Genomic DNA, 23,701 nt, shown 5'->3' with positions numbered 1-23,701 from the left:
GAACGGACAGTATTGATGCAGAAGTGTGTTCACGTCAGAGCCAGAATTTCTGACGTGGCTTGGTCTTTGCAGGGCTACATAGGTCTTAAGTTGAGCAAAAGCTCGGTGTATGTACAGAGGAGTTTTAGAAACTTTACCACCTTTTTTGACTAATGTGTTCTGATGAGTTCTTTCTAAAGATGTATTTCTGCATCTTCTCAACCAGCATAAAGTGAACAAGGAGATTAATTGGATTAGTTAAGGAAATCATGTCAGGCTGAGGCTGAAGTATTTCATTCTCTTGTTTTTTTTAAATACTGTTATTCAGTGGCATTTGTGTCCTGTGAAGACCTGATGGTCATCTAGGTTGGTTGAGAAATAGTCTTCATTTCTAATTTCTTAATTTTTGACCTGTTAGAGCTGGTATTCTGAAATAGTTAACAGAATTACTTAATACGTTTGTTGGAATGCACAGAGGCTTTGACTTTGTCTTGTCCAAAAACTATATTAATTGGAGGAGAAAAAAAGTGTTGTTAGGTAAGAGTCATTGACCTGAGTGTTTAGTTAGATACAGGATTATTTTGTTAAAATTCTTCTGGTGTAAGACTGCAAATATGGTGGGTCAACGTATATTTGACTTAAAGGTGTTTAAGTAGTATAGTGTGCTAAGGAGAAAATAAATAAGGTAGACATCTGGTCTGGAGCATCATGAGGAGACGGAGTGAGGCTTGGTCGGCTTGAAAGAGATTCAGCTTATGAAATCGAAAACTTTGGTTACGTTGGATAAACGTGGGAGAAAATAGTGGGTCTTCATGACGCAAGTTGTTAGCTGTTAGGAAATCTTTGTTACAATCCACGATGTAGCACTGGTACCGTGCGTACTAGCTTTGGTTGAAAGGTGTACAGTTTTGCAAATAATGTGAATGGATGAAACTTTGCAAGTTTTGATTTAGCTCTAAGAATGTAACAAGTTATGTTCCAAGAGGTGGTATGACATTGATCAAATGCCAGAGTAGTTAATGTGTGTGATTATCTTTCTTTGCTTGCAGTGAAGGTGAACGACCAAGCCAAAATGAAAAAAGAAAAGAGAAAAGTGTCAAAAGAGGAGGAAATCGCTTTGAGCCATATGCTAATCCTGCTAAAAGATACCGAGCTTTTATTACAAATATTCCATTTGATGTGAAGTGGCAGTCTCTGAAAGACCTGGTCAAAGAGAAAGGTAATGTACAACTCAGGTGGCCAAGTGATGTCTGTCATCTTACTTGTGGCTGACTTTGTTTGTAAACTTAAGAGTTGAAGTTCTGGGTGGACTTAGTGACATGAGTTTTGTAAAAGGTCGTCTTGAAGCCCTTCTGGGTGTTGCACAACATCTGCTCCCTGGCAGCCTTCCAGATGGATAGTTCCTTTATAGGCATGTTGGCATATAGCTAATAGAGCTTCATCGGAGATTTAAAAGAGTATTTTTCTTAGGGGGGGAAAATGAGGCTTTTATCAGATTTTAGCCTTGACATGCAACAAAACTTTCTGAAGCATTTTAACGTCTTTTGGGTAATAAAGGTAGTTATTTACTGCTGATCTGGTGTGTGTATATATAGCTGTGTCCCCAAACTTGGTAGTGATTTGTGCTTAGATAAAGATCCATACTGCCATTTGATAGCAGTAAAATGTATTTAAGGGTGACCTGCAAAAAAGAAAAATCAGGTTTGTGCTTTGGCATGTGCTGCAACACAGTTAGGGCTTTGGAAATCATGTTCATGGTGTTTCCCCCTTCCCCACTTCTATTTAACTGTCCCATGTGAATGGGAGCTGCCTTAGTTTGTTGACTGTAGCATCTCTTCATCTCTTGAAGAAGATGAAGAAGTTGAGCTGGCTACTCTCAGGTGGTGACAAGTCTAAACGTCGTGTTTCTTTAAGCTGATACCTGGCTTACTAGTTTTCAAGTCACCTTGGAAATGCAGTGGAGTGGCAAGAAAATACTTGGCTTCTCCATCATTAAAATGTCTCAAAACAAGTTAAGAGTAACTAATGCAACCATTGCTCTTGTGGGTCACTTCTAAAATACATAGCATCAGTCATAAATGTCTCGCAAAATAGTGATCAGTGTTCACTTGTGTTTGAACTAGGTAAGGAATCATAGTTAATGTGTTTACAAGGTGTGGCCTAACAAATGGGAAAACAAATTTCCAAAGGGTTTTAAAATGTTTGTCTTTGGAGGCAAAATGGAACTGAGTCTGCGTAACGAACTTCAGGACTATAAGCCCTGGGAAACTTCCATAATTAGAGGCTGTGAAATGTTGATGCTTGAGATTCAGCAATGGTTTTCTGTAATATGAAGAATTACAGTCTTAAAGACTGCTTTAACAGGCCCTAATTATGAATGGTCCCTTGCCTTAAACTATGCTTTCACTTTGCTACACAAGATACGTTGGTTAATAGGAGTGTCTGTATGTGTAGATGTCTAATTTTAAGTACTATGTTGAATTCCGTTCCAAGTGTCTTGTGGTTTCTCTCCAGTTCACGTGGATGGAAAAGTCCGGTGTGAGATTGTTTCCTGCCTTGCTGTTCAGCTACTCATTCCAGCAGATACTCCTAGGGGAACGTTGAAACCTCTTCATTCTGTCTGCAGGGCTTGTTATGCTAAACATTGAGAAGCATTGTTCTTGGTTTTTGGGACTGCTTGTTAAAATACAGCAGTTTAGATTTGCTGTGTAGTTGCGATTCATCCTAATTAGTCACTGACTTCTACCAAATTGGTGCTCTTGTGCTGTGCTTGAACTTGCTCAATCGGTACTTCTTGATACAAGGCATAGTAGTTCCAAGAACCAGGAATGTGACTGTGGAAAAATCGAAACGTTAGAATTCTTGGTTTGTAAGTGTAAGAATTACAGGCCAAACGTTCAAGGTTTTGGGAGCACGTGAAACAGATCTGTACACAAAGGGTAAACGTAGGTGTTTCATGACTGCTCCATCGCTTGGCAGTCGTGAAGACTTAAGCTGTTAGCAGCAATGGCATAGCAGGTTGCTGAACGTAGGAGGAGTTCACTTCAATCGGCTGTTTTGCGTCAGTAAGTATGGTTTAGGAGACATGAGCTTTGAGGTCTGCTCATATTTCTGCAACCTGGTTTTTTCAGATGCGTGCATCTGAAGTCTTCTAAAGGTGACATCTCTCTCAAGAGTAATGCCTTGGTTCAGTCATTTCAGTGTATTTGTTGGTGAAACTCAATTACAGGTATGCAGTATGACATAGTTATTAATGAAATAAAAAAATGTTCTTGTTTGAAACTCCCTTGTATTGGCTGACAAACACAAGGTTCTACTAAACTGACGTAATCAGCATTGATAACTGGCAATTGGTGAATGGCTTCAGGAGAAGAATGAGGCAGCAGTTCTTCAGCATGTAAGTGGAGTCTAAATGTAAACATGATTGAATGCTAAATAGCTGTCTTAATCTGTCCCCCAACAAATGGCTCACTCTTAGGGAGCAAAATGGTAATGCTTCATGGCAGCTGACATAAGTGAGGTGATGCCGTATGATAAAAAAGAACTTGTATTTGAATTTGAGATATTTGTTGGTTCCTTTAGGAAATACAGAATTTTGTATTTTAAACCTTTTTCCTGACCAGCGTAGCAAGATGGCATACAATACAAGGAGAAAAATTAGCTGTAAAATGAGGCAATAATTATGTTCTGCTCTGTTGCAAAACCAGGAGCAGTTGCAGTCAAGGCTACGCTCGTGTCACATTCAAAGATTCCAAGACACCCCAGAGGCTGTTTGTATTAGCATGGTTGTACCCACGTTTACATAAAGCAGAGCTTGTAGCATGGAGCAGGCATGCTTACCTCTTCACATCAAAACCTGGATGTGTGAACAGATGTGAGGGAAAGAAGCAAGAAAGCTTTCCCAGCTTAAACTTTCTGTGAAGAAGAGCGGCTGCTGAACTTCACATGCTGCCTTCTTTCTTGCTCCACCTCTGGAAATTTTTGGAGCCTTTGTGGCCTCCTAAAGATGTAACTCATGCCCTCTTGCTTTGTACATGATCCCAGGTGTTAGTTGAGCACTTTAGTTACTTTGGTACTAATGGCTGTTACTCCAGTACCTGAAGACAGCTGTTACTGGAGACTCCCCTGGATTTCAGTGCCCAAGATTCTGGCGCAGCGTGCTTGCAGACTGAAGTTTTAGGTGGGCAAAGAGAGAAGGATGAATAAACAGTGTGGAAGTGCTTTTCCACATCTGACTTGTTCCTCCTTACTTTCAGTAGATGCACTAATGAGTTGCTCTATTTTCATTGGCCTTAACCGTCTTTTTAAGGAGGCACTGTCCTTGATCAGTGGCTGCAATGAGCTTTTTCACTCCCTCTTTCCTGCCTGGGCTCTTAAAGAGCCAAAATTACCCATGTTTTTTTTCTGGGTTCTCTCATGCCAAAGTGAGATTTCCCTTCCCCTACTGTAGAAGAATAGCTTGCAAACTCTTCTCTGTCTCTACTTTGGGAAGAATGTTTTTTTTCTCCCCTTTTAACTAAGGCTTTGTATGTATATAAAGTGTGTTTCTCTTCTCTCTCCCCAGCCCAAGCCCCCCACATAACTTTTTAGGGGTTGCCTGTCATGAGCTTTAAACACTGTAAGTGAAGGAGGAGCTGTGACCAATTCTGAATTGCCTCATGTTGAAAGTACTAGGCTTTTGATGGCAGGGTCCTCTTGAATCAGTCACATTGCTTGTAGTTCTTTACTTCAGAAGATGATGGGACGTCCCATCATTTGGTAATGTCTTGAGAGGCTTCCTTCTCTATTTAGTATTTACTTTTGACCCTCTAGGCCAAAGAAATTGCTGTGATAGAAAGTGTTTACCCCTTTTTCAGTTTCTGTGCTTCTCTTCTTGCTGAGACTTGCCTCTCTGTACCTTTCACACCTTTCGGAGCTTCTTGGTTTGTCACTAACTCTTAAAATCATATTGCCCAACTTTAGAATCTTCAAAATTGACATCTATGTCTGAGCTTGTTATCCTAGTTACTTCCCAGATATGTCTTTAGGGCTAGGTGAATCCATCTGAGCCATGCCTCAAGTCACCATATGGACATACTTACCTGAGCTTCCTGAACAGTCATTGGGCAATATCTGAATGCTGACAGACCAGCCTGGCTTGAACATCTTAATTTTCCATGCAGATAAACTTTGGAAAGTGGAGATAAAGTTTGAGGGGAAAAACCTGATGGCTGCAATGATAAGCAACACTGGAGATTCCTTTGGTTTGTATTTGTAGTTATTGAATGATTTCTGCTTTAATCTCTTGTTTTAAGAGACACTGAGTTTCTGAACTTTCTCAAGTGTGAGGTTTAAAAAATAAATGAATCGGTCTGTTCTAAGTGAGGTCTTAAAGACACCATGGGGAACACGTTCCTTAATTATACTTGCATTGACTTAGAGCTAGTATTTTCTGCAGGTTTTATCTCCCTTTGGAGGCTGGTCCAGTAATAAACTTGAGTTCCTTAAGTAACAATCTCTTGTGCTTGAATGAAATTTCTTCACTTGTGGCTATAGGATATGTTTCCTGAGATAAGCCAACTGTTCTCTAACAGAAAGAAAATCTGTCTGGATCACTTTGTGTTTCTTTTGCCCTCTGAAGCGGGCAAATACCTGGATATCTGCTGTTGGTGCTTTTCCATGGCTTAATTGCCTATGCGCTGTTGTAGGCTACACTTGTCTGCTATTCTGCTTTCTCTCTAATACTTGATGTTCTGATATACTGTAGTTTGGGATGTAGAAAAAAGCCAAATAAAATGTAACCCAGCATAGGTTGTTAAAGAAAAGTTTCCTTTGCCAGCCTCAAACAATAGTCTTCTGGAAGAAGTGTCATGTTGAATTGTTTTACATGTCTTTCAAGTGAAAAAATGCATTTTTATTGCAGTTGTTCTGTACTCTGGACTTGATGTCTTGGATACTGAGCTATTACACTACTTGTGTCGTTCCCCTCCCCCCTGCCTTTTTTAATTTGGCTATTCAGGAAGTTCAGATGTCCTCTGAAGGAAGACAGCTACTTCAAGATGTATATTCAGTTTTTAATATAGGTGTCTATAAGGCTTGAATGTGAAGCACTGAGCAAAATTGGCACATACTAGATTTTCCAAGTGACAAACAATTGCTGCTGTGATAGACTCCTGGAAATCTGTGGTTCAGAGGTCAGAGATTCGTTAAAAGAGTAAATGTTAAATCGTATTTAATACGTTATGTTCAAGCTTGGCAAACTTCTTTGGAAGTGTTGGTGTGGATCTGAAGTAAGAATTGTAGCTGAATTCGATTAGTGGTTGGGAGAGGAGAGCCCTCAATTCAGGGGCTCAGTAGTGTTACTAGGAGCAAAGTCACAGACTTCTAACCTGTGACTTCTGGCCTCTGTGAAATGGAGTGGTTTTGTATTGTAGGCAATCTGGGAATTTGTTGTCTTACTACATAAATTGTTGAATCACATTTGCATTCTTGATCCAAGTTTGGTTGGACTCTGGCTGCTGCTGTTGAGATGGATGGCTTCAGAATGTCTTGGTAATGCTGAGTATTTGGACTCAGTGCACGGCTGCCATGTACCACCAAGGACTAGTCCAGGAGGGCTGTTTATGGTGCACTCTCTTTCACTACACAGACTGTGGAAACAATTCCATGTATACTACATGAGCTCATACTGTTCAGATTATAGGATGGAATTAATTTTGTTAGGCTTTATTTCAAGAAGTATTGTTTAGATAATGAAGCTATGGACAGTAATCGAACACTGATCTGCCCTGTCCCTTTCAAAGGGACTTGCTTGTTAGCCTCTACCAGTCTCAAACACTGTCCTCATAAAAACATGAATGGATCAGAGTTTGCTTATTCTGTCTAGCTAACAAGTTTACTCTGTCTTTGGCTGGAATGCTCATATTGCTAAATTATTTTTTTAAATGGAGTTAAAAAATTAGTGATTTCATTAAGCATTCCTTTTCTTCCAGCTTTGAGAGAGACCTTTCAGGATGTTCGCTTTGCATAATGACACTAGGTGTCCTAGAAATGACTTGTCCTGCGGGAGGTCAGGCTGAACACCTCTTCCTCTCTCTGTCCCTTGCTAAGAGGTAGACTCCTGAATGCGAGAGACTAGTTCCTTGCTCAAAGTATATATCAGTATTCAGACTGGGTCATGGTTTCCCACAAAGACTGCTTTCCACCTTTCAGATAATGCAATTTGGAGTCTTCCTGTCTTAAACTTAAAAACTAGGACTTCTAAAACCAGAAAGAAAAAATAAAAAATGTTTTCTTTGATTCTTCTGTATGCCAGTCACTTCAAAGGCAGCAGCCATTTTGGTAGTTGTATTCTGGAGGTACATGATATGGTTATGTGGTCATAAAAAGGCAATCCTAATCTTGTGAGGAAAGGTGCAAATCTAGTTTTCCAGCGTGTTTTGCCTACTGTTGTAGATGGTTTTGTCTTGAGAGCAAATATGGCAGACTGTTTAATACCACTTATTGAAGCTGAAAAATGGACTTTACTGTGGCTTAACAAAAGGCTAAAAAACTGCTGAAAGAAATAGTAGGCAGTCAGTGATCTCTTGGTCTCTTGGTTCAGTCTGACTCCCTTTTTGGAAGTTTGTCTTTAAATCCAGAGAGAAGCAAATAACTGTTCAAGTTCTGGACTATGGAGCCAAGATTGCATACTATGTAAAGTGAAGGAAACTTGTTCTTGCAGACTTTCCCATGGGTTTGGATTGCCTCAAGTAATGAGTGGGTACTAAAGATCAAGGAAACTGATATTGTGGAAATAGCTGGCGCTTGAAGTGGAGGAAAATCAAGAACATGTTTAATTGTTTTAAGACTTTACTGCATACCTGTAATTGTCCAGTTTTGTGGTCTAGAGAACATGGAGTGTTTCTGGGCTTTCTTATAAGGCAGAGGCTCCATACACGGTTGTTGATTGTTCTAAATTCCCATTGTTTTCTTGGCTTTTCTCCCTTGGTATATGTGTCGTCTGGAATCTGATTTGTAGTTGGTGAGGTAACATACGTGGAGCTCTTAATGGACGCTGAAGGAAAGTCAAGGGTAAGTGTTTGAGAGATTTCTTCTGTGGATTTTCTACATGACAAATGTAACTGTATGGTGGCGTGGAACGAAACGAAGTCAGGAAGGTAGAGAGTGTGTATGCTTAGTGGCTATAACACAGGATTGCTTAAAGCTTCTTTCGGGGTGGGGAGGAGGTGGGATGGGGCCTTGTAAACAGTGTTAGGGTGGTCTTCCACTGTGTTCAGTTGGCGTTGGCTGTTTGAATGACCCATGGACCCTAGCAGTATGTATAGTGGTACGGAATATTAAAGTAATACTTGTGTTTTGGAAAACGTCACTGTAGTGGTTTGCTGAATTTGTAAGGCCAGTGTGCAAAAGCAGGTTCTGTAAACTACACCTCCTGTGCCAGTAAACAGAATTCAATTCCTAAATGTAAATGTATATTGCCTTCATAGGTACTTAAGTCCTTTAGTCCAGCGACAGTATCTTACAAGGAAAAAAATAGTAGGAGCACACTTAACTGTACTGAAGGATATGGATTTAGGGTGAGAGAATATGGCAAGGGTTTCGCTGTATGACAGAGAAGAACAGGTCACATGAAGCGTGTGGTATTTTTCTTGGAGAATCGGGACTTAGTTCTGTTTGTTACAACTTCAGAAACGACAGTTTAATCCTGTTAACGCATAAGAAATTATATCTTATGGAATTCAAGTATTGAAGGCTTTATTGGGTAAGATTACGTTTGTTTTCGCTATTAGGGCTAACTAATGTGATTTGATTTAAAAAAAAAAAAAGTGTGTTGTGTGTTTTGTGCTTTTACTTACTTTATTTCTTCTTTCTTCCCCCCTCTCCTCCCTGTTATTCGCCTGTGAAATCATCTCATCAGGGATGCGCGTAAGTTCACTTATGAATTTATAGCAAGAAATGAGGAAACTCTTAAAAAATAAGCAATGTTCTTAGATGTCTTGTATCCCCACAGTGTTGTTGAATTCAAGATGGAAGAAAGCATGAAAAAGGCTGCAGAGGTTTTGAACAAGCATAGTCTTGGTGGAAGACCATTGAAAGTGAAAGAAGTAAGACGTGCATCTGTTCTTTCAGTATGTTGAATTTGAAGGTGAAGGGGTAGTTCTTAGTCAAGATTTATGGCTGACTCATTTGCAGATAAGAATAATTGATGGAAGGCAGGACTCATCAAATAGGCTTTAAAAAAAAAAAAGACAGTCAACCTTTTTTTACCATCAGCGTGTACTGCTGAACTTCAGTTTGAACATGACTATCAAGACTACACTTGATTTAAAGAGTAGGTGCTGATGGTAGCAATGCAGAACTCGGACAAAGCGAGACTTTGGCTTTAACTGCAGGTATACTTTCTTGTTTAGTGATTTGAAGAAGAAACCTGCATAAGTATTGTTTGTTCTTGACTGCCTTCCCTTTTAATTCTGCATCATAATGAATGTGTTCTACAAACCTGTAGAATAAACTGATTTCTGAAATACTTCAAAGATTTCTTTCTATTTTAATGGCTTTGCTATTGTCAACCAGTATGACATGCTCAACTATACCATGAGTTAATTCCTAACCATTGACAAGATGAAAGTTTTATTCCAGCAGTTTGGAACATGTAGCTGCATTGAAGGTTCAATTAAACAAAAATAAAAAGGGACTGACCTCAGTGTTACCCTAAGGCCAAGAATCAGTGCTATGTGAGCCGTGTTCTTGGCTAAGCAGGCTTCATGTTCCATCATGCCCTGCTCACTTAATGGTGGGGGGTGAAAGACATCTGCCTGAGTGTAAGATAGAGAACATGTGCAGAAAGTCTGCCCTTAGCAACCCATTTCTTGCTGTAGTCTGAGGAGCGCTTGGGAAGGAGGATGGGGACAGCAAGTGACAGCACTTCTCAGATCTGGCAGATTTTGTAAGTAGAGTAATGAATTCTGGGGACAGCAGCCTGCTTCTGGGTGCAAGCCATCTTCTGGCACTACTGACCTCTGGCTACCCTTTCAAGGAAGAGGTGAAATGGAAGGTTAGAAAAACATAGTTGCACCTGGAAGTCGTCAGGCACTGGCTTCTGTAAGGGGACCTTGGAAGAAAAAGCTATTGAGAGTGGGCCATGTCTGGGTCAGTTTTCCTGTTAATGATATACCATTAGTGCTGGAAGTCAGGTTGCCCTTTGGTATCAGTCCTTGAGAAGAGGTGGTTGTAATTTGCCCAACTCTTCATGAAACTGTTGTCATACTTGAATATTTCTGTCTGTATGACACAGAGAGAACAGAAATGATACTTGAGAGCGGTGAAGAAGCATTTTACCAGTATTAGGGACTTTAGCAATACTTACCCCAGTCTGACAGCGTGGAATGAATTAAGTTATTGTGGATGACCATTAGCAGCAGTTTGCCAGCTGTCTGGTACGTACCTCTCCTCGTTGACTGTCTCACTGCTGAGGAGCATGAAGGCCTTTAAGTGACATAATAAACCTTTATGGCAGAATAGATAAAGCTCTTTGCCTGATCAGAAGACTTGAGTTTGTATGACAACCACTCTTGGCTTTCTATTGGAGCTAATCTGGTTTTAAGCAATACCTTATTTTAACAGTGAAATAGGAAACTTGAATTGAGAAGTGACTTGTATTCACTTTAATGTGTTCTCCACCTCAGACTGCTATGATTTTCTGTAGCTGAAATAATCATGTGAAAGCTATCCTTTCTCCTGTTCTCAAAATATGCTATTTTTTAGTCTTAAAATTCAGATCAAGATTCAAATTAACTCAAATAGCTTTTATTTTTAAAGCATCTGTATTTCCGACTAATTAATTCTATTTGACATTTCACTTTCTTCAGCAGTCTTGCAGTGCTGGTGCATTTTGCTCGCTGAATACAGTGTGCCGTTTCCAACCTAAGTAACATAAGTTCACCTTGTATTGTGAAGGTGCTTACATTCACTTTCAGTATAAAGTGAAGTGACAATAATTAATCTTATTTCCTTCCTTGAATTCTTCATCCTATGCTTCATGTTCTCTAGCATGTCCTAAAATTGTGAGATTATGTAGTAATAGGGGGATACATTAAAAGTTTTTTTTGGGTTAGAAAGCCAGTGTGTGTGGGGGGAAAAGCATTGCCCAAATCAATCTTCTTGAAATTTTACACACTGTATCTTGTCTTGTAAAGAAGTGCAAGTGCAAGGTAAATGAATTGTTGCATTGTTTTGAAGATGCTAAGAGTTAGTTGGCATTTGTCTTCCAAACCCTCTCCAATGCCATTCTGGGTTTATCAGTCTTCGGAACAGATGTAACTGTGAGGTTTATTGTTGGTATTCAATAATAGATAAACACTTTCAGAATTGGGGGAAATGCGTGAGTAGGAATAACTTTAACTTGAAGGGTGCTGGCATATTGGTTTAAAAAAACCTAAATTAGTGGATGGCAATGATATGTGAAGTAGTTGGCTGGAGATCTATAGGGAGCAGATAGCCCTGTATAAAGGGAAACCCCTTCTTTTGACTGTTTTAGTCGTGCCACTAAATCCCCATGCATTTAGTGGAGTACAGAGGGAACAGAGTATGTTGTTTCTGTTTTTGCAGGATCCTGATGGTGAGCATGCCAGGAGAGCAATGCAGAAGGTCATGGCAGCAGCTGGTGGAATGGGTATTGGTCCAGGCCCAGGCGGCCCCGGCATGATCAATATCCCGCCTAGTATACTCAACAATCCTAACATACCCAACGAGATCATTCATGCCTTACAGGCAGGGAGACTTGGAAGCACTGTCTTTGTTGCAAATGTAAGTGCTGTGTAATCCATGACAGAATATCTGGGTCTTAACTGAGTTAAATCTAATGACTTAGAAGAAAAGCCTTAGACTTTCAGCTCTGTGCCAGTAAAACTGAGTAATAACTTATACTGTGGCCAGTCTTGTTGATTCTCTGTGCTAGTGAAGTTGTAAATTAAGATGTATCCTGTATGTTACGGTGTCTGTTAATTTGTATTTTTGAACAAAGCCAAGAATGTTGCATTAAGCTCTGTAGCATTCTTCATGCTATTTAAATTTTATCCTATCTCTGTGAAGACTCTCTGTTTCTTAAGACTGCTGATATCAGGAAAGGAAACATAAGAACACTAAAGCTGTGTTTTGATGGAGATCTTTCTCATACTTCCAATATGACTTGTCTTCCAGTTGGATTACAAGGTTGGTTGGAAGAAACTGAAAGAAGTATTCAGCATGGCCGGCGTTGTGGTTCGGGCAGACATACTAGAAGATAAAGACGGCAAAAGTCGTGGGATCGGCACTGTCACTTTTGAGCAGGCTATAGAGGCTGTTCAGGCTATATGTATCCTTGAAGAGTGATGATGGTAAATAGTAGGCAAATAACTTAGTAAACAAAGCAGGATGAAAATATAAATGGTAGTATTAAAAGTGAGGATATTGCCATGTCACAGAAAGTCAAGCCATTGCAGTGGATGGAAAACGTAAGGAAAACTGAAAAAGAGGGAAAAAAAAGTCCATCCTGAAAGAATTGTTGCTCTTTGCTCAGAATCGTTGACAAAGTGGATTCTTTTTCCCACATGGATATATGTGTTTCTAGCCCAAATAGTAAATTTCTGTCTCTAGGCTGTAGTTAGTATTAAAATGCAATTTCTGAGAAAATATTTGTCTTAAATTCCTGCAATGGAGGTAAAGAAGGAATATGACAAATCCATTTGCAGTGTAAGATGGCTTGACCTAGTGTGTTCCTCTGTTCCCTGTATCCTTATGCTGCGCAAGTGATGGTTTGCTACTTAGCAATCTGCAAAAAACAAACCAAACGACAACAAAGTACAGGTACTACTGTCTGCCTGATCTCTCAGCTTGTGGCCGTGGTATGGAAAGGAGGAGACTATTTCCCTCTTTCTCCTCACGAAGTTTCTCTTTCTATGTGAATGTTAATTCCGTTCTGCATGTGCACTTTAATAAGTTAAGCCTTGCGGGAGCAAGATTTAGACAAGTTTCACGTGATTCACTAGCGTGGCATACTTCAAAATTTGGCTATTTGTTGATTTGGAAATGTTGAGAACTTTTGCATGTTTTCCCCTGTGTTAAATGGCTAAAGTTACTGATGAAACATTTGAACACGTAGGCTGGTTTGGAGTCACATTTTGAGCGATCTCTTAATGAACTTAATCTTAACCAGAAGAGTATTTTTAACTCGTGTTTTAATTTTAAAAAGCCATTCTTTGAATATTCAGTTATTTGGATTTCAAAGCTTTTTAGTTTTGGAGAAGGAAGAAGGATTTTTGATAATCTGTGAATGATAGCTTAAGAAGCGACCTGGAGAGGTGTGGTTTTCTGACTGGGTTTTTGTACTCTGCATCAGATAGCACTTAGAGCTTTAAGACTTTGTGTGGTTCTAGCACTTGAACAATGATCCTTAATGAAACAATAGCGATGTTTAATGGGCAGCTGCTGTTTGACAGACCGATGCATGTAAAAATGGTAAGTACGTTCAAATTCTTACTGCTTTTTGAACTGGTAATTGTGCTCCTGACTTTGGATGATGTGTCGTTTCAAGGTTGGGTCAAAATATGGGGCGGGGGGAATGTGTGACTTACCTTATTCCTAGTGATATCAACTCATGCCATGAAGGAAGGTTAATTCTGATTATTTTGCTAAAAGACAATCATAAATACAGTGAAGATTGCTTCAGCTTTAAGTTTCTGTGTTTTAATTAAAAAAAAAAAAAGGGGGGGGGGGGCAAGAAAAAATTTCTTAACTTTTCTTGCAAACTTTAATGTATGGAATTGTGTTTAGGACGAACGAGCCTTTCCCAAAGGAGACTTCTTTCCTCCAGAGCGACCCCAGCAACTTCCTCGTAAGTGTCTCCTGCATGACTGAACATGTTAATGTCGTTTTTTTTTTTTTATTTTTTTATTTTGCTGTTCAGCAACTGGGACCCGCTCCCAGCCCCAGTAAGACTCTGGTTCAGACTTTGGAAAGCTGGGATCCAAATGGTCTGAATAATATCAAAGGGGGAAATAGTAAAGAAGAGCTGCTTAGTCTTGTCTTGTCTTTTTTTTTTTTTTTTTTTTTTTTTTGGATACTACTTTCAGCTCATAGCTAGAAGCTTATCTTAAAAAAGTATCCCACTCATGTTCTCAAGGCTTCCAAATCTCTCAATTGCAATTCAAAGACCCTAATGCCTTGTAAAACTACTGGTAACAGTGGGATTTAATGGAAACATAATTAATCAGTCAGTAGGGAAAAGTGTGCCTCCTTTTACGTGGTGGTATTCTGGGTATCTAATGTTTTTCCTTCAGTTGAAAGGGCTGAACTGAGGACCTGGGAGTCTTCCAGGTCTTCATGTTTCTAAAGGGGATCTTACCAATGTATATAGATATCTGAAGGGAGGGTATAAAGAAGAGGGAGCCAGGCTCTTTTCAGCGGTGCCCAGTGACAGGGCAAGAGGCAGTAAGCATAAACTGAAACACAGGAGACTCCATCTGAATATAAGGAAACATTACTGTGAGGGGGACTGAGTAGTGGAACAACAGGTTGCCCAGAGAGCCTGTGGAGTCTCCATCCTTGGGGATATTCAGAAGCTCTGTGGACATGGTCCTGGGTAACCACCTCTAGGTGACCCTGCTTGAGCCAGTGGGGTTGGAGCAGATGACCTCCAGAGGTCCCTTCCAACCTCAACCATGCTGTGATAAGATACTGAAAGTATTGAACAGGAAGAGTCTGCATTGGAAGGGAAGAGCTAGAGGTGGGAGAACACAGGCTTAATTTGTTTAAATACAGCAAAAGTGTAAAGTGTGGCTGTTAACGTAATTCTGTTAATTCAGCCGGTTGCTGTTTTCTTAGGCGTGGAAACGAAGCCTGTTGTGTGCTGCTGACTTGCACAATTTTAGTGATCATCATCAATCAATATATCCCTTAATTAGTTCAGTTTTCTGTGTATCTGTCAAAGCCTTATTCAGCAGCAGTGTCATTCACGGTTTTTATTGCTGCCTTGACTTTCTACAATGGTATACCTCTTTCAAGAGAAAGTCATTGGGTTCCAATGTAATTATCTTTGTATAAAACTCAACAAATACCGATGGAAGCCTGTTTCTTGGCCTTTATTGGGGTGGGGAAGGGGTATCTTGTGTTGTTTTAAAACAAGATTCGACACTTCCTGTGTTTATTATGCTGAGATGTAAATGAGGAAGTCCTCTTCTCATAGGCAAAGAATGCCATTAAGCTGTTGTTTGATGCAAGTGCAAGCAGAGAACTCTTTCCGCCTGGTTAACTATAAGGAAAATATGAGGGCTTTTTCTTCTTTCTTTGGACTGGGGAATCCTTAATTAATTTGGGTACAGGAAGATGCAAAATTATGCCTGGGAATGATATACTTTGTTTGCTCAGAGAAGAGGCTGGCTGTGTGCTCTGAATTCTATAGGTGGCTATCATAATGATAGGTTGAACTTTGTGGTTAAATTCTTACCTACAAGGAAGAACCTTGGCAAAGGTGGAAATAAGCCATTTGTCAATCAAGGGTAATATTGTGCAAAGGTTAGAAGATCTTTATACTAAATTGCCCACTCTATTCTCCTTAGATTGAGGAGTTGCACAAAATAAGCAGTGTTCTAGCCAGTTATTTTTCAGGAGTCAGCTTAAAACCAACCAAACAAGCAAGTTTTCTCAGCAGTAAGATGGAAAATGGATTATGAGAAAAAAATATTTGAGATAGTTTTTAGTATATTTCAAGACACATCTATTCTGGATATACTATACACTTTCATGCTTTAAGTACATGCCCCGAAGTGGGAACACAGCAAGCTTTTTGGAGAATGGAAGTCAATTACTTAAGAATAAAACTTGCTGTTTTGTCAAACTATGGAAAGAAGGCTTTTTTGATATCTGAATATTTTCTTCAGATGGTCTTGGTGGTATTGGCATGGGATTAGGACCTGGAGGTCAACCTATTGATGCAAATCATTTAAACAAAGGCATGGGAATGGGCAACATGGGACCTGGAGGTAAGAAGATTACTCCTATGCTTTTGTTTCATGAGAGCTTTAAGCTGTGTAGAAGGTAGATAGCTTTGTTTTGCCTACACAAAAAGTTGAAGTGTATTAGGAGTGTTAAAGCCAAATGAGTTTTTGTTGAGCTAAGTAATGAGCTTGATAATGGAAACTTGAATTTAACCAACTGCTCCATTTTTTTTTTTCCACTGTGGTCAAGGCACAGCTCTCATTTTCTGACTCTTGAGCATGAGCAGCAGACACTGCAAATATACATTAAACTTTAAAAACCATCTGTCACTTTTAACACTTATTAGTGGGCTTGCAAATCTTTGTTTAGGGTATGTTTAAACAGCACAAGTTTTAAAGAGCCACCTAAAAAGTAGCACACATTCAGCTTTCAATTTATAAATGCCTATGGGTTTTTCCCCTTTGCTGCTTTATTTTCTGAGAAGGAATGTTGCAATCTACTCAGAGTTATCAGATGTAAGCTCTTCAGTCCAAACAGTGGACATGTTGTATGGTCTCTATTTCTACAGCCAGTCTAATGGCTGAACTCTTGTAGAATTACATCTGCTATATAAAGCTTTCTCTTTTATTTTGAGGAATGGGAATGGAAGGCATGGGCTTTGGAATGAATAAAATGGGAGGTAAGCTGTGTTTTTTGACATGTATATAGCTTGGGCTTTCTGAAAGTCATGTAAACGTAGCCGTATATGTCTAGCAGGCGTTTGTGTTCTTGGAAATAGTCACCAATTTAGTAATAACTTGTTGCTTTTTGAGTATTAATAAAAATGCTAGAGGTGTATGGGGAAGGGTTAATACCTCAGATAAAACATGACCAATGTTTTTGTCATGTGACTTGTTAAAACTGCCCTTGACTTAGGAGACATGGTGTGACCAAATTCCGACCAAACTTTGTTTTGTGCATCTGTGATACAGAGTTGTCTTCGTGCCTGTGGAAATGTTCTGTGAAAGCAGCTTATGTGGGTGAAGTGTAGTGTTAAGTTGAAATGCATTGCTGAAGAAGCCCTGAAAAATATTTTCTTTTAGGAATGGAAGGTCCTTTTGGTGCCATGGAAAACATTGGTCGCTTCCCAGCTGGAATGAACATGGGCAGAATGAGTGGTAGGCATTAGTCTTTTGTATATCCAACTCCTGACTCGTGTTCTGTGAACGTGTAACACCGGAGAGACTCTCTAGACTGGTCATTTTCCTCTTCTCGGCTTTTATTGGAAAAACTTAAAGCTTACAGCTGACACGGTGTCCACAAGTCACTCGTGGCCCCTGAGCTGCAGAAAGCAAGTGATCCGTTGAGGTTGTCTTGAAGGACTAGTTCAGAAAGAGATAAAATGTGCTCTATCTATATTCACTGGAAAGACTTCTCCAGAGCAAAGTGGCTGCCTCAAATGTGTTTGTCCGTATTGAGATGAGTCCTGCTTTTTCTTGGTTTTTTTTTGGTCTCAAGAAGACATGATAAAAGGATCAGGAGAACTTAATAAAAAACTTGCCTTGCTGTTAGTCTTTAAAAATTATGCCTATATTAAAATGTTCTCTCAGGAGTCATTTAGACACCCTGAAGAAGATATCAAACTTAATCTTTTCAGAGATGGATCGTGCCATGGGTGGAGGATTTGAAAGAGAATTTGGAAGAAATGAAATGGGAATGTCTCGTAGTTTTGGAGAGACCTTGGAGAGAGGAATAGGTAAGTACACTAAGCGGAGTACTTTTACTACCTGCTTTTCATACCTGAACTGTACGTAAAAGTCGTGTGTTTTGTTATAACAAAACAGGCTGTATTTTCTGTGTACTTGCTGTAATAGTTTGGTTTTGATCAGACTCCTAAGAGCTGTACAGAAGGCAGATGGATACACTAGTAGTGATCTGTGGGGCTGCGTAACGGAATTTCAGATCTGACAGGAAACCTTCTGACAGTCTTAATACGCTGCCTCATGTCTTGAAACTTCATGCTAAACTTCCATATACGTGCGTGGCAAAGAGGAAGGTTCTGAATGATGCATGACCCAATCCTGTCACTAAAACGTAGTCTATGGCCTAGACAGTAGGGAGGAAAAATATGGCGAAACCTTAATTTCCTTCCCTTCCTCCCAGACACTTTAGGAATCTGGTATAGACTCACACATCAGATGACTGAAGAGAACGCCTTGCTGTGCAACTCGCGCAGCACTAAAATTAGTGCTCTTCTGTTTGTCTTTTGTTTTGAACCCCAGTGTGAAAAGGAAGACTATCAATATAGCAAATAACTTGGTGTAAAATATTACTTGAACTGAGCAAGGATAGCGCAGTACTGTTCTGTCTGTAGTAGCTTTGAGATGGCAAAAGGTATTAATTGTGCTTTGTGGAAAGATCCAGAACTTGAACATTTTTAATGTCTTCTATGAGCATCTGTTCCATGTGTGTACAGCTTGATTCAGCCAGTTCCTGAGATTGCTCTGTTACTGCTGTGCTCTGTTACTTTGATATAACTTTAAATTAATTTTTAAAGAAAGTGAAATGCAGTACACTGCTGATACAACTCAGATGACTCTATAAAATTGGATCTTTTATGCAAGGAAAGGTGATCTTGTTTTATAAGTCATTAAAAAAAAAAAGACAAAAATATCCTTACCTTAAAGTTAAGGTTGCAAAGCAAATACAACCTTCAAAAAGCTGAAAGCACTTAAAGCAGCAATTCAGTTATGGTAACTCACTGCTTTTTTATATCTATATATAGATATATATATATCATAATGCAATAAAAAAATAGTTTTGAGTGAGATAATCTTTAAATTGATAAGCAATATTATGCATTAAAACACTTCTGAAAAAAGATTACTGGAAGACTAGAAGAAAAATATTTTTAGACTGTCAGCTTTGCTGGCAGTTGTCCATTTTTGAAATGCTATTGGTAAGATAATAAATTTTTTTTCAGTGAAAACAAAGTCCTGCTCCTTCCCGCTGCCTTGTATAACATTTACCTTCCTAGCAAGTTGCCCAATGACCGTCTGGAAATATTGGACTATTTCAGTAATGAAGTACTCAGAACTGCAGTTTCTGAAACAAAGCTGAACCCAAATATCTCAAAGTAGGCAGACCTCCCCCCTTCCCAGTTTACAGAATTAATTTTATTTGCTTAATGACTGAATCACGACATCTAATAACCAGGAGTTGGCTCTGTCTGCCTGCACAGGATTAGCCCTTTTCTGGGAGACTCTAAAAACAAATGCACAACGCTGCTGGCTTTCAGCTGAAGTAATACTAAATGTTTATTACTGTTGTTTCTTCATTAAAGAAAAAAAAGCCAACTTGCTTGCACAAGTACAAGTGTCACGTAACCCAAAACCATTCTGTGTTATTTAAGGTACTACTGAAGCTTGAAATAGCGAAGCAGGATGAGTGCTGTTCATAAATGTGTGGTTGCTTCAGTTTTCTTGAGCATAGGCTCATCTTAGGGTTACATCTCTTGGTTCTCTTCATTAAATATATGTAGATAATTTAAGTACACACTTTCTTCAAGGCTTTTTCCCCTCAAATGGGAATCAAACTCAACATGACTTTGTTTTTTCACAGTGCTGCAGTGCTAAACTTGATTTGATAGATAAGCTAAGGTCCTTCATACGACAGCAAAGCGGCCTAAACTATAGGGGAGTGATCCTTTTACTGCAGGAGCTTGAAGGCTCTGTAGCAGAGTCTGTAGCAGGAGAACTCAGTCAAGGGATCTGATGTAGCAGCTATAGAAATCCTAGTCTTGTTTGTGTTTTGTGGCACAGGCAACCTTTTTGTATCTCTTTCCACGTGAAAAGGCCAAGTGTGCTTTGTGACTTTGTAATAGTCATTCTGCTGTGGTTCTTGTGTGGAATTTGCTTTTTCTTGGAGTTCTGGTGATAAGAGGGCTCTTAGGTTTGGGCAGGCTTTTCTTGTAAAAGTCTCTCCCTGGCTTGGCAAAAGAAATCTTTGAGTTGCATGGAAAGGATGATGTGATTTCATTCCTCTTCCAAGCAATCTGTATTTGAACTAATAGTTACTAAATTACTACTCTTGCTGGGTAATCCCCACTGTACCGCACAGGACAGCTAGCGGGTAAGATGATATTTAAAATACTACTTTTGCCACCTGATCTTCTCCTAGACTTGTATATGCCTTCAAAATTTTCTCCTTTGGTTTTTTTTGGAAGGCTTTCTTTGTGCGTACAGAAGTTAAGCTCCTTAGCGAAGGCATAAACTTTTCCCCATCCCAACTATAGTACGTGGTCTGAGATGACTGCTCCCCTAAATCATGCGTTGTAGTCGTGATGGTCTGCGTAATCAACAACAGTACTCTTCTTACCATCTGAAATGAAACTTTGCTTCGTATTCTGCAGCAGCAAGAGCACACAGTGTGCTGTCACATTTCTGAATGATGATAAAGCTTAAAGTGTTTCAGTAGTGTAAGCATGCATTGGGTTTTTTTTGTCCCTGTATGATTACTGATAATCTGTGTGTTGTGTTCCAGGTGGTGGAAATGCCAGCATTCCTGGGATTGAGAGGATGGCACCTGGCATTGATCGTATGGGCTCGGGAATAGAAAGAATACCTTCCGGGATGGGGCATGGGATGGAGAGAGTAGGATCAGAAATAGACAGGATGGGTCTTGTTTTGGATCGCATGAGCTCCAACGTGGAGCGAATGGGTTCAGGAATTGACCGAATGGCCCCTCTGGGCATAGATCACATTGCTCCTAACATTGAGAGGATGGGCCCGGCTATTGAGAGAATGGGTTCTGGCATAGAAAGAATGGGTTCTGGAATAGGCTTTGGTATCGAGAGAATGGGCGCTGCCATTGACCGCGTTGGCACCACTATGGACAGAATGGGATCAGGCGTAGAACGTATGGGTTCTGGCATGGATAGGATGGGTATAGGTATGGAGCGTATGGTCCCTGCTGGAATGGGAACTGGAATGGGTCAGGTGATAGAGAGAATGCCAGCTGGTTTGGATCGCATAGGTGCCACTCCTATGGAAAGAATAGGAATAGATCGTATGGGTGCTGCTAGCATGGAGAGAATGGGCTTGGAGCGCATTGGAGCCACTAATATGGAAAGAATGGGTCCTGCTATGGGACAGGGCATGGGAGCAGGCATAGATCGAATGGGACTTGCAATGGGAAGCAATTTTGAAAGAACAATGGACATGGAACGTGGAAACTTTGCAGGCAATTTTGCAGGCTCCCTTGGAGGAACTGGAGGACCTGCAGCTGGGGTGGCCAGAAAAGCCTGTCAGATATTTGTGAGAAATGTGAGTAGCCTTCTTCCTGCCTCTCCTTCCTCCTCCTGAAGTTAATTGGTACTGACATGTTGATCTCATCTGTGCTCGGTTGACTTCAGTCAGAATATCTAATATTGGATGCTGCAAAGGTGGGGTTAGGTAGGCTTTTGTGAGTCGAAGCCATTTCCTTAACGGGAGAAGAGCTCTCCGCATCTGTGCGTGAAGATGCTGAACAATGGCTGTCCCAGGATGGAAAACATGTTTTGAAGAGTTGGCAGTGCTTGCAAGTTGTTCAGCAGATCCTCAGTAATGGTCTGTTCTTCTCTTTTCACAGCTGCCTTTTGATTTTACATGGAAAATGCTGAAAGATAAATTTAATGAATGTGGTAAGTTACATTATCACTGGTAATTAATCTGAGAACTGAATATGAATTAAACAGTAACTCCTGGCTCTCTACATCCCTGACACCACTATCTTAACTAAAAGGTCACTGAGACTTACTGAAATACTAGAGCTTAACGTTGACAAGCGTTGTGAGGATGTTTACCATCCCTGCTATACCAGCAAGAGTTCTGCAGTGTTGAAAAGAAATACATGCTTGGCCAGTTGATATCCAGTTAACACATGCTTTTTTCTAAGCATTTCTTCCCTTCTCCATCTCGGGGGCTGGGGTTATCATGTGGATAGCCTCTTTGTAGTTGCAGAAGGAGATAGGAATAGAGAGATGGAAGTCCTGAGAACTGCTGAAAAGCATCTGCACAGATTCTTTCTATCTGAATGAACACAGTTGTCTGGGAAAACTGTCCTTAAAATAATTGAAAAAATTCTGAATTCAGAATGTTGAGGTGTGCTCTTCAGCTTCAGGGAATTTCTTCACGGTCACGGCAGCGGTTGCTGTGCCCAGACCTTGCTCCCCAATATCTTGTGCTGCTTGTCTGATGGCAAAACCAAGTCCCAGGCTCATCAGTTATGATGCGAAGTGCATGTTGACAAGTTGGACAGGGCTTGATAGCTTGTGCTTTGCTCCATTCATCTGCTGCTGCTGCTTGAGGGAGGATTGAGAGAACCAGTTTGAATTAATTCATCTCTTAAACCGAGAACTCTTCTTTAAAGCAATGACTTGGTAAAGTTGTCCTGCAGCTTTGAGTTGCAAAGGAATGGCAGCTTCTAAAGGTATACTTGCTGTGGCTTAGGGCAGAGAACTGATTTGATAGAGAGTTATGTGGTACCTGCTAGGTTAAACAAGACCCTTTCTTTTCTTTTTAAGGTCATGTGCTGTATGCTGATATCAAGATGGAGAATGGGAAGTCTAAAGGATGTGGTGTGGTTAGATTTGAGTCCCCAGAAGTAGCTGAGCGAGCCTGCCGTATGATGAATGGGATACAGCTTCGTGGGAGGGAGATTGATGTGCGAATTGATAGAAATGCTTAAGTAGTTGCCTTTTTAACACTGATACCAGATTTTTGAATTTGTATTTTTTCTTGTTAACCATTTTAATTTGACTGGATGTAAAGGTGTTAAAACAATTCAGTTGCTTTCTGGAGTAATTTTAATTACTTTTTTAACAAATGGATTTCCATTTTACTGTTTTTTGCATTGAAACTGCAATGTGCACAATCTTTTTTTGTAGTTGTGGCATCTTGTTGACATTACAGATGTAAACAGTATGACTTTGATAATAAATGCAAGTTAAAGATTTCAGTCACAGCATCCGTTACTGGCAGCACATCCTATGCTTGCAAAAATACCTGTAAACCGCGCTCAGTAAACTAGAATTTGTGTTCTCCTGTGAAGTGTCGAGCAAGAATGTTCCTCTTGGTTGTCAGTTTATGACGGTATGAATCGGTCTTTAAAATGATGCATTTGCGCCTTCACGTTAGTGTGTGAATGTCTTGGGGGTACAGGGGAACTTCCCTTTCCTGTATTCAGACCTAATGGATGACCACTCTTAGCAGAAGGCTGGTAGCTTAATTTTTCTCCAGTGGCAATGCTGATTTTAAAAAACAAAATAAAATAAAATATCCTCTACCTTCAGTTGTGTCAGTGCCATTCTGAAGGCCTGAACTGAAAATAGATTTTAAAACCTTGTGCTTTTTTTTTTCCCCTCTAATGTGGAGCATTTCAGTGGGGCCATGCACACAGGTGTATTGGTTCCGGTCAGGGGCGAGGTGCAGGTGAAAGACAGAAGGTGGGCTATTTCACCTTCTCCTGCAAGAAATACCATTTTAATAACACAAATTGAAAGTGATTATTTTTGAGTGGGAATTCTTGCGGCAGGAGAGCTGAAGCTTTATGCCAAAGACAGGATTTCTTGCCCTTAGCTCAGTTTGAGAGCTGTGTGGCCTCCAAAATTAGACTCTTCTTACAGTAATGGGAAGCGAAAGGACGTTCTCATCGCGGGTTTGGTTCTGTGGGCAGGACCTCAGGCAGGCTGCCTCTCGCTGGTCTCTCTCATCGAGATCTATCAATACCACATCGATGGCATTGATACTGA

At 40.0% G+C, this 23,701-nt stretch overlaps 2 protein-coding genes across 7 annotated transcripts in view; both read left to right on the top strand.

Annotated features, from left to right (window-relative positions):
• The window catches only part of HNRNPM (heterogeneous nuclear ribonucleoprotein M), a 115,363-nt gene extending 92,455 nt beyond the window's left edge, over positions 1-22,908 (top strand). Inside the window, exons 1-13 of one of the 6 annotated variants that reach the window (XM_075524577.1) lie at positions 8,748-8,886; positions 8,972-9,089; positions 11,569-11,766; positions 12,160-12,313; positions 13,406-13,455; positions 13,771-13,831; positions 15,876-15,977; positions 16,568-16,612; positions 17,016-17,090; positions 17,570-17,668; positions 20,455-21,236; positions 21,541-21,592; positions 22,475-22,908. In XM_075524577.1, the coding sequence (XP_075380692.1) occupies positions 8,988-9,089; positions 11,569-11,766; positions 12,160-12,313; positions 13,406-13,455; positions 13,771-13,831; positions 15,876-15,977; positions 16,568-16,612; positions 17,016-17,090; positions 17,570-17,668; positions 20,455-21,236; positions 21,541-21,592; positions 22,475-22,638 (1,884 nt within the window). In that variant the 5' untranslated portion in view covers positions 8,748-8,886; positions 8,972-8,987 and the 3' untranslated portion in view covers positions 22,639-22,908. Of the gene's footprint in view, positions 1-8,747; positions 8,887-8,971; positions 9,090-11,568; positions 11,767-12,159; positions 12,314-13,405; positions 13,456-13,770; positions 13,832-15,875; positions 15,978-16,567; positions 16,613-17,015; positions 17,091-17,569; positions 17,669-20,454; positions 21,237-21,540; positions 21,593-22,474 lie in introns of those variants that run through there. The other 5 variants (XM_075524579.1, XM_075524581.1, XM_075524576.1 and 2 more) reach the window with 5 other exon arrangements.
• The window catches only part of TIMM44 (translocase of inner mitochondrial membrane 44), a 57,442-nt gene that overhangs the window by 8,344 nt on the left and 25,397 nt on the right, over positions 1-23,701 (top strand). The window lies entirely within an intron of this gene.

Source organism: Mycteria americana, chromosome 24, assembly GCF_035582795.1.
Source record: "Mycteria americana isolate JAX WOST 10 ecotype Jacksonville Zoo and Gardens chromosome 24, USCA_MyAme_1.0, whole genome shotgun sequence".
Taxonomy (NCBI): domain Eukaryota; kingdom Metazoa; phylum Chordata; class Aves; order Ciconiiformes; family Ciconiidae; genus Mycteria; species Mycteria americana.
Note: the sequence above shows the minus strand (reverse complement) of the source record. Positions and strands in the feature narration are given on the sequence as shown.